Source organism: Phaseolus vulgaris, chromosome 6 (genome assembly GCF_000499845.2).
Source record: "Phaseolus vulgaris cultivar G19833 chromosome 6, P. vulgaris v2.0, whole genome shotgun sequence".
Lineage (NCBI taxonomy): Eukaryota > Viridiplantae > Streptophyta > Magnoliopsida > Fabales > Fabaceae > Phaseolus > Phaseolus vulgaris.
This window is the reverse complement of record NC_023754.2, coordinates 12229813-12245709: the sequence shown is the minus strand read 5'-3', so window position 1 is coordinate 12245709 and position 15897 is coordinate 12229813. Positions and strand designations below refer to the sequence as shown.

The following is a 15897-nucleotide window of genomic DNA, read 5'->3' as shown; positions in this document are numbered from 1 at the left end:
CATCGTTAGAGTGAAGATGTCATTTGAGCATACTTAGCCTGAGAACACACCAATTCAGAAAAAAAAAACATATAACCAAACAACATCTAAACATCTAGAAATTTCTAATATTTTCATATACAATAATAGACCGTCTAAAAGTAATGTCTTTATAAGACTGTTCAATGAGGAAAAGTCTATTAAACGCTTAGACTGTTTAATAATTTGTTAGACGCTTAAACTACCTAATAGCATGATAGATGCTTGAACCGTCTAATACACCATATAGTTCAAACCACCATTAGAATAAATAAATATTTTAGTTGATTTTGTTATCATTTATATCAAACGATTGTCTAATGAAAAATCATGGAGATTAATAATGCTCGAAAAATAAAGAAACAACACTCTCATGAGCACAATGAAAACTCCCTAGATATAATGATTAGACACTTACTTTTATATATATATATATAATTTTTTTATTTTTTGGCTTGTTTTTTCCTGTTAAAATTCTTTAAAAGTGTTGATTATACTTCTTGAAACTATTAATTTTTATTTTCTACAAATTTTCGTTTTCTTGGTACTAGACGCTTAGAATCTCTTCTTCCTCCTAAAACGTGATAAGATATTCAAATTTGTATAAACAACCACAAATATTTACAACGTGTTAGAAACGCATTCACAAAACTTAATTTGAACAAATTTGCTAAAGAAAAAGCAGAGTATGTTCGAACTGTAGTTTTTTTTTTAAAATTTCAAGAATATTTAGAATATATCTCAATTAGTTAAAAATCTATTCAAAGAAATTATTTTCTAGAAATTATACTCAAAATTCTCTTGTTTTCTTAAGACATCCACTGTTATTAAAGTTAAAATATGAATTTTTATTTAGTTCAAGACACATTAAATGATTACAAAGAGTGTAAAACCCACTAATTTTTAATTAGACATACACGGATGTGGCATAAAATAATCAAATATTAAATTATTTTATTCTTGCATTAGACAGTCAATAATTCTTCTTTTTTTAACACAACTTAGAATTAATCCTTCAAAATATAAATATATTATTAGTAAAATAAAACTCAGAACTTCATTCAATTAAAGTTTTGAGTGACTAAGAGGCATAATGCAGAAAATATAATGCGTTAGACGTTTTCTACAGCAAATAAACTAATAGACTCTCCCTGCAGAAAATGCATAAAAGAGTAAATGCTCTCTACAACTTATATATTGTTATATATAACTAAACACTTAGGTTAGTATAAGAATAGATATTGTATTTAATTTATGACATCTTGCTTTGCTTGAATTCCTTAAACAAATTCTAAATTTGGAAATTTATAATATTATGAGTGTGTGTCTGTGTGTTCAATTTTTTACATTCTAATTTGTTGGTTTAATAGGTGGATCATGACTGCTTGTTTGTGATATTAGTCATTGGTTTATGGTGGATGAGATTATGTGCATTACTTGTAATTTGATTTAACTTGAATGATGTAATTACACATAAATGGTGAGGACTAGGGGAGGAGGTTCACAAGGTGACCGTCTATATCCCACAACCTCTATTAGAAGAAGAACAAGACATGTTAATGAAAATGAAGAACATGAAGATGCAGAACATGTTGAACCGGAAGAAGGCGAACCCCAAATGGAGGCGAAGGATGAAGGCGCACCTCAAGTAGGAGGCGAAGATTATCCCGGAGGTCCACTGGATGGGTCATTGTTGACAAGTTAGGAAGACCATGTGGTCATGCAATTATGGAATGGTGTGGTAAGTAAATATGTTTGTTGGAGATCCCACATCGACTAGAGATTAGGACATTTCATTGTATATAAGTGGGTGCAAACCTCATCTCATGAGTCAGTTTTATGGGGTTGAGTTAGGCTTAAAGTCCATTTTCTAATATGGTATCAGAGTCATTTCGAGCCTATCCTAGCGAGTGTTTGTTGGGCTTATCAAGCCACCTGCTATCGGGCCATTATCGGACCACCCATAATATGTTATCCCACGCACGAGTTGTCACTCTCGACGTGAAAGAGGTGTGTTGGAGATCCCACATTGACTAGAGATTAGGACATTTCATTGTATATAAGTGGGGTGCAAACCTCACCTCATGAGCCGATTTTATGGGGTTGAGTTAGGCTTAAAGTTCACTTTCTAATAATGTTGTAATATGATACTTGTTCATTGTTAATTTTATATGATTTTGGTTGGTTAAATTAGGATTGGGGGAGTTAAAATTGGTATCTCATGACCAAAAAATGAATAAGATGGGTGCTCCTCATCTTGGGATACTACCTACAGTGGATTGTTGGATCCTGTGTTCCTGCATATATGGAGTGATGTTGATACTATCTTTGAGCATCTCGCAGTGGTAAGAACTTATTACTTGTTTATTTAAATAATACACATTGAGTTGTACTTAATAAATTTGTTGTATCATTGTAGGCTTTTTGTAGAAGAATTGCATCCATCTTACAATTGATTGTAGATGGTGGTTATGTCATCAAGGATTCACCTGCATGGGAAGGGACATAGACAACCCTGATGCTAGCCCGATCAGCCACCAATGACATGTTAGTGTATGTCCACAAACGACGACACATTAAAGACATCACTCACCACATGTAAACTCTTTCGAAATGAAGATTTAATTGCATTATGTTGCAAGATAATTATCTTATTCATGGAATCCCAACAAAAGCATAAGTCCCCCCATTACGTCTCAAGGATCCTCTTTAAACTCCAATTTACAAACTCAACCTTGTTACTTGTCGTGTTGACTAAATGCATGACCTTATCTGTCCAATTGTTAACAAACTTTTCTTTATGTGGATTTAACCAAATACTAATCACATGTTCAGTAAATATAGGTCATGGTGAACAAACAACATTAAATGTCTCTACACAATGTTCATAGGACTCTACATTTTGACCATCAACAATAGCTCTACAAGATTCCATCACTTGATCCCAAGCCTCTTTTAGATGAACAATCATTTTACATTTTGCTTTAACATTTTTATCAATGGAAACTACATAACAAATGAGCAACTTCGGAAAACACAACATTCATTGCATTCATTAGAGCAATATCTCTATCACTGACCACAACCTTAGGGTACAAATCAACTCTAAAAAATAAACCTCTTAGTTTCTCAAGGGCCTATACAAATTTATGATGACATTCTAATGTGAGTAACATAAATGCAACACTGAAGATCAATCCTATTGAGATAACACCAACAACTTTAAACAAGGGCATCCTATACCTATTAGTTTTGTATGTTTTGCCCATCATCAATACAATGTTAAAGGCATTCAATAGCTTCACTTAATCAGGGTGTGTCCAAAATAAATCTTGCACAAGATTCATCCCTTCCTCAAACCTAGAGCAATGGACATACATATCTCACTCAAGTATTTGACTTTATGGGAGTCTAAGTTCAAGAAGGGGGTGAATTGGACTCAGGGTAATTTTCGCAAAAGAACTATTTAAGCATGTTGTAAGTCAAATAACTGTTGAACAAGGCTTTGATGTCTCCAAATCAATATGGATTGCTTGAAGGCTGGATGTAACTTGTGTGTGCACTAGTGCAAAAACATAAAACAAATGCGGCTATTTCGAATTTATAAATGCGGTTTTACAACCGCATTTGATCAACACGCAATTGTAAATCAAGAAATATAGCCGCATTTATAAATACCATTTATAAGTGCGGTTATTTGCTTTAACTGCACTTGTATATGCCAAATCATTAAAAAAAAATTAAAAATTTTAAAACATCGTTAATCTTGTGTGAAGCCAAGGTTGATGAAGAGTCACAGGAGCGAACAACGGTGGCGGCAGCAGAAGCGACGGCGGACAGGGAAGCAGCAACGGAGCAAACCAAAAAATCCACAAGAAACCACGAATACAATGAAAGAGTGCTCCGAGACCACCAATGCAAGGAAAAAAACATATATAAGAAAAACGAAAAACATTTATGCATATATTTGTGAAGATGAAGAGGAAGAAAGAGAGTTCAAAAACTTACATTACACAAATGGAATGCAAATGCAGCAGAAGAACTCAGAGTGCGAACGCGAAACGAAGGCAAAGACGAGAAATAAAGTTTGAAATTGTGTGTGGCGCGCTTCAAAATTTAAGGTAAAAAATGATTTACGAATGCGGTTAAAGGTAAAACCGCATTCGTAAATCAAAGAATTTTGATTTACGAATGCGGTTATTTGAATAACCGCATTCGTAAATCAAGCACTTTGATTTACAAGTGCGGTTATACAAATAACCGCATTCGTAAATCAAGTGCTTTGATTTACGAATGCGGTTATTCAAATAACCGCATTCGTAAATCAAAATAATTTCAAAAATGCCACCGCATTTTTTACGAAAGCGGGTAGCGCAAAAGCCGCACTAAATAAAGCGTATCCTTTTCTTCTTTTAGCACTAGTGGTGTGTGTTCTGAGTAGTTTGAATTGTAAATCCACTCTTATTTAGGATTCAAAGTTGGTTTAAATCAAATCCTTTTGAAAAAAAGTGTTTTACAAAGAAGTGGAAAGACAATCAGTTGTTTTATCATTTCAATCAATTGTTTGACACTTGGTGTTTTTGAAACAGGTTTGACAAAGCTTAAATTGCTTGACTTTTCTGTCAAGCTAATTCAACTGGTTGTTACGACAATTCAACCGATTGTTTTTTGAAAACTTTTAACAGAATCTGTTAAGTTTGGTAAGTCTGTTTTAATTGATTCAAAATTGTTCTGGCTCCTTCATTAAATGTTTTTAATTGCATTTTGGAGTTTAAATAGGTTGTTTAACGCTCCTGGTAGTAACTATCTGAAATTAATCTTTTGAAAATAGTTTTCTCAAAGATTTACATCAAGCTTTGATTGAACTTGATAAGAGTGAAATAAGACTGTTGTGTAATCTTTTGTAATTCAATCTGTATCAGGTGTGATCATTCCTTATTCTCTCTTGATATGTATTTCTGTAAAGAACTGTGATTCACAGTGTCAAAGGCTATTCTGATTCGTGGTGTGTTGTATTGCCAAAGGAAGTGAGTGTTCTTTAGGGGTTCAAGATCACTTCTTTGGTGTGTGTGGTTGTAATATGTGGTTGATTACATAGTGGAATACCAGTGGTTTCTGGGGACTAGATGTAGCTCTTGGTGTAAGAGTGAATCAGTATAAATCTGTTTGTGTGATTCTCTCTTTCCCTAATCTCAATTATATCTGTTTTAAGTTGTTTTTATAAACTTCTGACAAAAAGAACCGATTGATTTCCTGGAAATCAACTAAAACAGTTTTGTAACTTAAGCATTTTCATTCCTTTGGCCTTGATTCTTCATTGGCTTTCTCCATACATTCAAAGTTTGTGAAATTTTTTTAAAAACAATTCATCCCCCTCTACAATTCTAACAATAACAACTGATTATAGTAAATAACAACTGATTATAATTCAGATTTCAATTTACCTAAATCAGCTAATTCACTTACACAAAATTTGTTTTCAAATTCAGTTTTAATACAGAAGAATTAAAATTGTTCTTAATACTTGATGACTTATTAACTACTTGATTTATAACATGAAAGATTCAAAATTCAATACACTTTGTAGTTTTAAAACCTGTAAAGCTTTTAAGAACTTTATCAACAGAAAACAACAAAGGCAAGTACTACAATAAAACAACAAATTTATCTTTGAAACAACAAATTCCTTTTGTACTAGTTTCACTATTTTTCTAGATTTAAAGGTAGTGAATATAAGTGCAGAAAGGCACACAAGAATTTATACTGCTTCACTCAAAACTGAGCTACATCCAGTCTCATCTCACACTAAGATGGATTTCACTATATCACAATAATCTTTTACACAAGAACAATTCTTGAACCCTTTAAGAACAATATGCACACACTAAAAAACACTATTTTAGCTAAGCATATGCTTAATAAAACCCTATCTTAAAAGCACACTATTACAACTTTACAAAGAAAAAGAATTAAGGAACAAACACACCTTATATGCAAACTAAAAGATACAAACTTGACCTCCAAACTACAACACCTTAATCTCAAGGCAATGGAGAAACAGTATAGTGTGTAGACCAGAAAATAAATCTGGTTGCAAAAGATTTTAATAGATTAAAAATCTATGACAATGTTAAAGCAATTTTAGATTCTTTCACAAAGCTTTGTGCTTAGACTCACCATCTTGAGGTATGAAGATTGATCAAGATATCAATAGATCAAGATATCAAGGTCATTATCTAATCTACCTTAGCTACTAAAATAATCTAATAGACAGAAAAGCTCCTCTTGAATGCTTATGCAAGACAACATCCACATTTATTCCATGATATTTTCTTCATCAAATACTTCTTCAACCAAACACAATGATTGGGTAGTCTTCAAGATCTCTAACAACATAATCAATTGTTGCATTTTAGTTTTATCACCTAATTTTGATTTTCTGTACAAATATCGTGCATTGTAAACTTGCTTTATTATGGTCACATTTTTCTCATTATGCTCTTTCACTGTTAAAAAAATATTTTTGGGCTTCACTGTACTGTCTGTCATGTCCACAAACATTTACTTCTCACTACATGTGAACCTACCAACATATGGATGACCAACCAACGTATTTGCCAACTCATGATTATGAGACCCACAAAGTAATTTCAATATCCATCCTTCACCACTCTTTACTGGATACCCTAGTAATTTAAAAAGACAATCACATTTCCTACTTCCACTCTCAGTAACCAGTAAATCCTTCTTATATCGCTTGTATTTACCTCCTCTCTCACAACCTCATCATACAAATGTCTTCATTCCTCGTTGGCCTGTTGAAGTATCTGATCTCATTATCATAATAACAAAACCAAAGTGAAACGCAACTTTTCTAATTCACATCAAGAGTTCATCCCGAGTACAAAATATCTATAAAAGTTATCACAACAAATTATTTAATTTACCAAATAACAAAACAATCTAAACATACTTTACAAACTTCAACTTTACCTCATTTGTAGTAAACACATTTGTACACTTATACCTTTCACTTTCATTAATTACACAAAATATAATATAATAAAAGTATTAACTAAAAGTACATCAGATAATAACTCAAATAAGAAACAAAAATGTTACTTTCACTATCTGTTTGTAATCTTTTAAAATTTCTCTATCTTCTCTCATGATTATACATTTCAAATTTCACTAAAAGATTATTTTTTATTATACCAGTTGTAATTTAGAACAATTCAGTATTGAATTGTCAATATAGCATGACTAAATAAGAAATATGAATATAGATATTTAAAACTTAACTTATTTCTGACTTGGGTCAAATTAGTGTCTGGGTTTCCAAAATTTTATTGTTCTTTCAGCAGCTATCATGAGAAAATATTGTTCTGATTAATTTGCTTCCTCTTGAAGGTTCATATGCTTCTCATATTCAGCAGAATTTCTTCAATTACACCAAACCTTGCGAAATTCCCAATGGTTCAATGAAAAGAGAGAAACAAGGTTTCATGATTACTCATCAGATGCAACTGCACATGTACCCTAAAGAGAAATTTCTATACAAGTCCTAACATCAAAAAGCATTGTGACAAAATAAGCCATATATAACTTTTGCCAGATTCTATGCTTCACAGTAGCACACAATTACATCACATTTCTCAATTTGTGCTCTGTAAAGGTAATCTGATTAATACTATTTGAAAAAGAAGTTTAACACTTCACATCATCCCAGATTTTGATAATTCATTCAAAGTATTGGCAATCTTGTCCTCAGTTGTTTCACTAATGCATGCCACAAGAGGACTCTCATTTGGTACAACGTCCTCTCTTAGGTAGCTTCCTGGACCTCTAAGTATTGCTTCTGAGCCATTAGACACAACACCCTTCATGATTATGGTCTTGTGAGTTCCAGAAATCAACTCCTCATAATCTGTGTCACCAGTTTCTCCAAGAAAGACAAACATGTTTGCAACATTCAGTCCCCAACGGACAAAGAGATACCTAAGAAAATAGCAAACACTCAACTGCTGAATATTAAGCATCTTGTTTTAGAAATTGTATAAAAAATAGCAATCTGAGTAAATAGAGCACGCCAACACTTCACTAGCCAAGTTTCTCTTTTGAAAGATGGGAAACTTGAGAAATAGGATTAACCTTAATAAGTACCTAAACCCAGCTTGTTTTGTACTACACCCTCTTGATGAAATATAGTCTTAAACATTAAATTAAGTACTAACATGAATGCATTACATGCTGTCCAAATTGACTTCCCACACAAAATCTGCTTGAATGTTGTATGATGTAGTTTTTCTGTAAGCATTTCATTATAGGGTAAATAGTTTGTTCAATATAACAAATATTGACATCTTAAACCAAAACTTTAATTTTGTTAGTTTTGTTTGTCCTCAGTTATTAGTTGAGGTAATTGAGCATGTGTTAACGTTAATATGGTAATTGAGCATGTGTTAACGTTAATATGGTAATTGAGCATGTGTTAACGTTAATATGCAATTTCAGAGTTTTCTCACAGTACCTCATTCCAAAGTATTAAAATAGATTTCTACAAATTCTCTCAGCATATATGCTAGTATCAGACCCTTCAATCTGAAAGTGTTGAGTGATGAGTATTACAGAGTTGACTTTACTGCTTATTATGAATTATTACCTTAGTGCCTGTGCCCTTGATGCAAGGAGTGGAATAACCTGCACACTAGATGAACCCCTGCAGTACATAGGATGACAGCGTAGGCCTCGCATCCGAAGCTTCTGTCTCAAGTCATCAACCCTCTTTGCCTGAGAAAGACAATACAAGAATCATTTCAATCAATAAAACCAGTTTCCTTGACCACTGTTACTGTGAGTATGTTGAATAAACTTCTCTAAAGCCACTTCTAAGAGAAAATAAATAAGCCAGAAATAAATTTAGTTTCTCTACAAAGTAAAACTGACTTAAACATAAGTTATAAATTTGCAGGAGTCATTTCCTACTGATACTTCAAAATTTAATTCTTAACTCATGCATAAACTAATTTTAACTTGCTCAAAAACTGTTTCATTTCCTTCTTATTTTTCTCTCTTGAAGTACTTCTAAAAAAGTTTCCACCAAACAGGCCCAATGCAAACACAAAAGTGAATTTCATGTACCTTAGTGAGATCCTTTATTTTGTATGATATGCAATGAGCATTACTAGATTTCAAATCTTCCACAATGGGGCTTGAAGGTTTTTCTCCACCTTCAGCAATATTCATAAGATTCCAAATGGTTTTCTTTAGACCTTCACAACCCCAACGATAGTCAATATGCGCTTCATAATCCGGATCAGGCAAAAGCTTTCCATCTTCTGAGTAAGTACCGGGATAGTAAACTTCACTACCACTACTGCAAATCAAAACATCAAAATCATTTGCTTGAATGTTGCCTGATTTGAGGAACTCTACTAATTCTAGCATTGGCATGGCTGTTGACAAAGCAAATCCAGAAACTCTTGCATTTTGAGGGTCAAGTTGAGCAGCTTTAATGATCGTCTGCACTATCTGGATCATTGTCTTATCAGGAGCTCCTTTGTCATCATAGATATCTAGTGCTATAACGATCAACCTACGTCTTCTCCACAGAAGAGGATATTTCCCAGTTACATTGTCAGGCAACTTGTTAATGTCATTTAAACCACCAGAAGAATCTGGCTTCTTCATCTTGCTTAGGAGACGCTTAACCTGGTCTTGCATGTCTGATCCCGATCCTAAACCTGCTAAGTCAGCGTCAATAGAGAGCCTAAGGGACATGTCCTGCACATCCTTAAGCGAGTCATTGAAAGACTCTTCAGCATTTATATCATTCCCAGGAGTGTTAGTTTGCCATTGTGGATGCCTCATCCTGCAGGCAGCCACCCTTGTCAGATAAGTTCGGCAGTGTTCTGGCCACGAGAAAAGGTGTATGTTCTTCCAACCATTTTTCCTGCACTCATGCCACAGGTTTTTATCTGACAACAACTTGATCAATGCATCAGTAATTGCTTGCTGATCATGAGGGTCCACAAGTAAACCATTGTTCAGGGCCTAACACATCAAAAGGAGACATAATAAGTGGCTGCAAGGTTTGGAGCGTGTAATAACCTTTGTGACAAGAGATTTTTCCATTTGAATCTGAATTTTATGTTTTCCAATTTATCTGAGAAACTAGTTCACCACATTGAAACATGTAGGATGATGGTTCTTGCATGGACCATGTAACTAAGATAAAATTCATTTTACCCTATGAATGTCCACTGGTCCCCCATTTTTAGTGGCCACCATTGGAAGCCCGTGTGCTGCTGCCTGCATGAGTTTGAGCATGTTTAGAGATAAAAAGGGATCACTGTAACATAAAAAGACCAAAGTAGCTAGTTAGTTAAATCCTACCTCAATTAAAGTAAGACCAAAAGGTTCCACTAAAGCAGGATTGATGAAAACACCCTGATAGAAAATATAAATCATTAGCTGTTCATAGTTGTTAAAATTCAAGTTATTGTTTATAAATAGTAAAAATCTACTAAACTTCATTATACCTTTGTTTTTGCGGCAAATCGGTATATCTCAGGGACATCAGATTGCTTATGATGTTTAGGGTATGCCACTCGCCCATATAGGTCATACTTATCAATCATTTTCAACACTGTTGTGAGCACACTAGCATTCCCAGAAGACATCTCATCTATGTCATCCCTATTTCCCATTATGAGAATCTGTTTTGTAAACACATTAGTCTTCTGAGTACTTAGCAATAGTTCTTCTGAGAGGACAGATGAATTAAGTCAACTTACAAGGTTAGCAAGTTCTCTTAAGGGACGGCTTTCTCCAAAGGCTTTTAACAGAGTGGTTAAGTTCTTCTTAGGATCTGGCCTTGATAAGGCCAAGATCACTGGCTTGTGAGGATTCCTAAAGAAACGCATCAGCTGCACTAAACTGTAAGTAGAAAGCCAATAACAGTAAATGAGTAATATTATGAAGACAGATCCGGATTATCAGTTACTCACTTCTGCCCAAATTGATGGCACTGCTTTTGGTGAAGATCCTTCGACACTAGCAGTAAGCTGAAAAATCTCTCCATCAGCTTCAGGGCCATCTTCTTGGCTCATGACATTGCTGAAGTCCATTCCAGGAGGGATAACCTGCAGAAAGTTTGAACCATTAGTAAATAGCACTTCACCAAGTTATTAGAAAGAGTAGTCTACTTAGGTGATGCAATCAGCTTACAAAAATACAACAAAGCCGACATATCCATCTGGTGAAGAGATTTCTTCAAAATTTCTGAGTAAGATTAATTATAACACAATTTTATGCAAATTTAGTAATGGTTCATTAGCATATGCATTAATATAAAGAAAAACTAATTTAATTTCTTCTTAGTTTTATTTTCTAGAAGTTCTTATGAAGAAGTTTGTCCAAACAACACCTAAGGTTATATTAGTTAGCAAATTACCGCCATCCTGGGCATGTATCGACCATGACAGTTGACGCCACGCCTAGCACGAGCTCGCAATACTTTCTCAAGCTTGACATCAAATCCATCATAAAGTCCCCACTGCTCATCAATTTCTTGTTTTGTACTAGTGATAACAAGTTCTGCTGCATCCAGAGAAAGCTCTTCTGCCTCAATCCTCCTCATCATCTTATATGTGGAATTGATATCCTCTTTCGATTGGCGTCCCTGCTTAAGAAGTTGTTCAAGCTTGTTTCTTCCAAGTGAATGGCCTGTCAGCATCATTGGTACATTCAAAGCACCTGAAAGAATTGCAGCACTATCTCCAGCATCAGCATAGTGTCCATGAATTACATATGGCCAGACAGGTTGTCCCCCACCAACTTGTTCACCCAATACTTTTGACATGTTGAGAATGTGAGCTAATGCTCCATCCACAAATTCTTGAATGTAAGGCCAGAGAAGTTCTTTCTGGAGGTACTTATCGCGTGGACCAAAGGGTATACGTACGATATATGCACCGCTGCTCTCCCCAATGTTCTCATCATCATCTCCACCCACAGTTAGCATTTCTGTAGGCTCTCCATAGCTCCAGTCAATTTCAGGTGATGAGATTTGCCGTGTAAACAGATCCACTCTATATACTCCAGGCATTTTTGCAAGTGCACGAGCAAGTTCTACCACATATTTAATCTGCAAATACATTGTTTCTAGCATTTATCACCATTTTTAGGGATTGACATAAAATATTCTATAGTAAGTTTGTGATTTAGGTGTATAAGAATGTGAAGTACCTGTCCACCAGTATCAGAATCTCGACCAAGCTCCATGTTTTCTCCTCGAACCAATCCATGCAAGCTGTGGAACAAAAGAACGAGGTTATAGGAATCATCATGATTACATTTACACGTGTTTCTAGAGTTTATTTCCTGAAACATTTCTCAACAACAGTGTTTTTAGAAAAATGAGACTATCTTGAGAACAAATGCTTAAAATTCATAGGAAGCAAGTGGTTTCTTTCTAAATTCTTGATAGCAAATGCTTGGAAATGCAATCCCAATCCTCCCCCTACCCCTTTTGTATTTGTCAATGACATTTATCATCAGAGTCCCCACCAACATTTTCCATTGTGCAGAACCAGGATAAAACTTTAAGTGCAGAAAAAAGGTCATTATGATTGTTTTATGATAGCCGGTGAGACTTCATAAATGACTCATTGGCTTAATTCTTATAATCGGAATTAAGCAGTACAAAGCATCTGAAGCAAAGCTAAATTATTTTCCTGATGACTGATAATGGGAATAAATATGAATCTGTCTTCCACTAGATCAATCAATGAGTAAGTATTCATTGAAGCATTGACGCAACCTGAGAAATTGTCTATTTGTTAGCACAAATGTCAATTCAAAACAGCTATCGGAGAAGGGTGGATGGTTACCTTAAGAGGACAACATAGAGTCTCTTTTCCTTTTTGTCATCAGACCATACTTCCAAGTTGGAAATCTGACGCTGGAAATTTTTCTTTGGGGTCTCACTTTGCACCATCTCTCCAATACCATCACCTTTTTCTCCTTCTGACAAGTCTTCAGACATGTCCTCTGTTGCTTCTCTGCGACCTTGTTCTCTCTCCCATCTCCGGTTAGCCACCCTCTGGGTTTCCTCCCATTCCAACTACATGATAGTTCCCCCAACTTTGTTAGGTGAAGGACCAAGCATAGTGAATTGAACACTTAAAGCAAACAGTTCACTCTATCTAGTTAGAAAACTCCCTTCACTATCTTGAACTGGAAAACAAAAAACAATAATCCTTGCTAATGCTACAGCTTAGATAATGTCACTTTAATTCAGTGTACACATACATAGGGCTAAAATCTTTACTTGAAAATTTTTGTAATGACTGAGACTTACAAGTTATCCTAGCATCATTAAAAAAATCATCCAAATCACAGAGCAATTAAAAAATACTTTAAATAGATCAGAATATCAGTCAAGAAAAGCACAAAAATTTCCATGCACATTGGTACCGTGTTTTCTTATATGATATTGACATTGATTCGATCATGCCATCAAAATTGGAATCTAAAACAGAAACCCAGCACTGGATTCACAAATAGATTCTTCTTTCATTAAACTTCTTCGAAATCACATCAACCTTATAATTCATATAATTTACAAATCATATCCAAATTCAAATGAATTTTTTTCATTCAAACCAAACTAACTTAAAGAAGAACCTGTTTTTTCTTGCGGGTGAGATGCCAAATGCGCCAGCACATGTTCTCCAACCTTGAACTCCTCTCCCTGGTGTTCCTGGTGGCAACCACTTTGATCCAAGTCCGATACAGATCAGATTCATCAACACTTGTCACCACCTCTTCCACAAAGTACTTGGTGGGGTTGAAATGCCCCCCATCTCTTAGAGTCACAGGAGCAGGCTTTTGCTCCTCAATGGTCGATGCCCCAGTTGAAAGTATAGCCTCCAAGTACCCATTAATCCATTCATTCCCCGCCATCACCGTTTTCCCGCTGTTTTTCTCAAGAAAATGATAAGAAACCAGAAAAACAAAAACCGGGGTCTTTTGATATTTCTAACAACGTAGATTGTATCAACCGAATTATCTCCTAAAGAAGATTTGTCTAGGAAGGAAAAAGAAAGTATCTTGAACAACAAATTTATCCCAGAAAGAAAAATTAAAACTTGAAACAAGAATATATCACATATGTACAGTGCTTATAAGTCCATCAAGGTTTCTTGGATATTAAGTAAACATGAGAAGTGAAAAACATGAGAACTGTGTCTTCTGCTGCGTTAAGGCTTAAAGGGGTGAGGTGGTGTTGTGTTTTTCTGTTATTGTTATGTGAGAGTTTGTGTCATTCATTCATTTGGATGCTGAGAGAGAAAGTGGAGGTGTTGCATGGGATAGAACGAGGAAAAGGGGTGTGTTGGGATTGGTGAAGAAGGGTTCAAAGATAGAGTTTTTGGGTTGTGTTTGGAGAATCACGAGAAGGGTTGGATGGGAAGAGATGGTGAGAAGTGAGGAAGGGGTGGAGGAGAAGGAGATGGCAAAGGTGAGGGAGCCACGTGGCGGGGAATGGTGGGCCAGAGAGATGCACACGTGTAGAGTGAGAAGAAGATAGAGAGAATTTTGGTCTTATGTGTATGAATGATGGTTATGGAACTCAAAATACTACTAATTAAGAGGATTTTAGGTTTTCTAGTTATCATTAAGAGTAATAAGTATCCAACTATTTGTAATAAGGGTTTCTAATAGGAATTATTTATTCATATTATATATTTGTTGGATACATTTTTTAAGAATATTATATACAAAAGTACTTATTTAGTATGTAATTAGTATCAGCGATCTATTATCTATCTATTATATTATATAACTAGTTTTCTGTGCTTTGTCGTTAAATTTCTATAGTCGAAATGTAAATGAATTATTTTATTTATAAAAACAATTAATTATGTTTAAGCATACCAATTGATCATATTTTGGACATGATAAATATAAAGTATATATGGCTGAAAACTAAGTATAGAAAATATGTGATCATGTGATTTACTAACTTTTTTGGTGTTTTTTAAATACTCGATTTGGCAAGTTGAAGAAATTCGTTGATCAAGGTTCAAAATGTTATATTCACTCACTTTCTAGGCACAACAAATTAATCTTAAGAAGATTAGTTACAAATAAAATATAATTAAAATCTAATAACACAATTAAGTATATATGGGGTCTGAGATAATCTTTGTTCATAGTAAGGGTCTAAGACAAAGATAATGAATGTTGAACCTTGAACCTATAACCTAAACCTATAACCTCAATATAACCACAAATTGATTTTAGTTGTTTAAACTGTTGTTTATTTTTTAAAATTGATATTGTGGTTGTGTTAGAGATCTCAATGATACACTAAAAAAAAAAATTAAATAAAAATTAAGTTTAGAAAAAAAAAATTAATTTTTAACTTAGTCAATATAATAATTAATTATTTTTATTTTTAAAATTAATTATTATTTAATTATTTTCTTATAGTGAAATATCATACATAAGAAAATCTTTTACACTGCATTTATCCAAATACTTAGTAATTGGCTTGTCAATAAAAAAAATATAAAAAAGAAGACAATATAAAGATAAAAGGAGAAAAATACTAGAGTAAAAAAGATGGTGGAACTTAGTGTTTTAGTTTGAGAAAAGAAACAAAATTAACTAAAAAAGTGTTTTCCCTTATTTAAATTTTATGTGCTTGAAGAGGGAAGAAGAATGGGAATTGACTATATTCTGCTGAGGAGGTTCTTTCTTGTTGTGGTGTTCAAGTAGAAAAACAACATATTTGAGAAGTATCTTTGTTTTTTTTCTCATACGAGTATTTTAGTCGGTGGAGTGGAAAAAAAAATGGAAGTATAATTTTTG

At 34.1% G+C, this 15897-nt stretch overlaps 1 protein-coding gene across 3 annotated transcripts; it reads right to left on the bottom strand.

Annotated features, from left to right (window-relative positions):
• Positions 1 to 7398: 7398 nt before the first annotated feature.
• LOC137831121 (probable sucrose-phosphate synthase 3) lies at positions 7399 to 14666 on the bottom strand. Of its 3 annotated transcripts, none has more exons than XM_068638660.1 (12): positions 13708 to 14666; positions 12912 to 13144; positions 12268 to 12331; positions 11474 to 12166; positions 11028 to 11162; positions 10815 to 10946; positions 10560 to 10736; positions 10414 to 10467; positions 10267 to 10329; positions 9160 to 10071; positions 8681 to 8808; positions 7399 to 8016 (listed from the first exon to the last, which is right to left on the bottom strand). In XM_068638660.1, exons 1-12 carry the CDS (start codon positions 13984 to 13986, stop codon positions 7734 to 7736), a joined length of 3153 nt encoding a protein of 1050 aa, XP_068494761.1. In that variant the 5' UTR covers positions 13987 to 14666; the 3' UTR covers positions 7399 to 7733. The 3 variants fall into 3 exon arrangements, with proteins under 3 accessions (XP_068494761.1, XP_068494762.1, XP_068494764.1); XM_068638663.1 differs by having other exon boundaries at positions 7599 to 8039; XM_068638661.1 differs by lacking the exons at positions 10414 to 10467; positions 10560 to 10736 and having other exon boundaries at positions 13708 to 14502.
• Positions 14667 to 15897: the final 1231 nt, after the last annotated feature.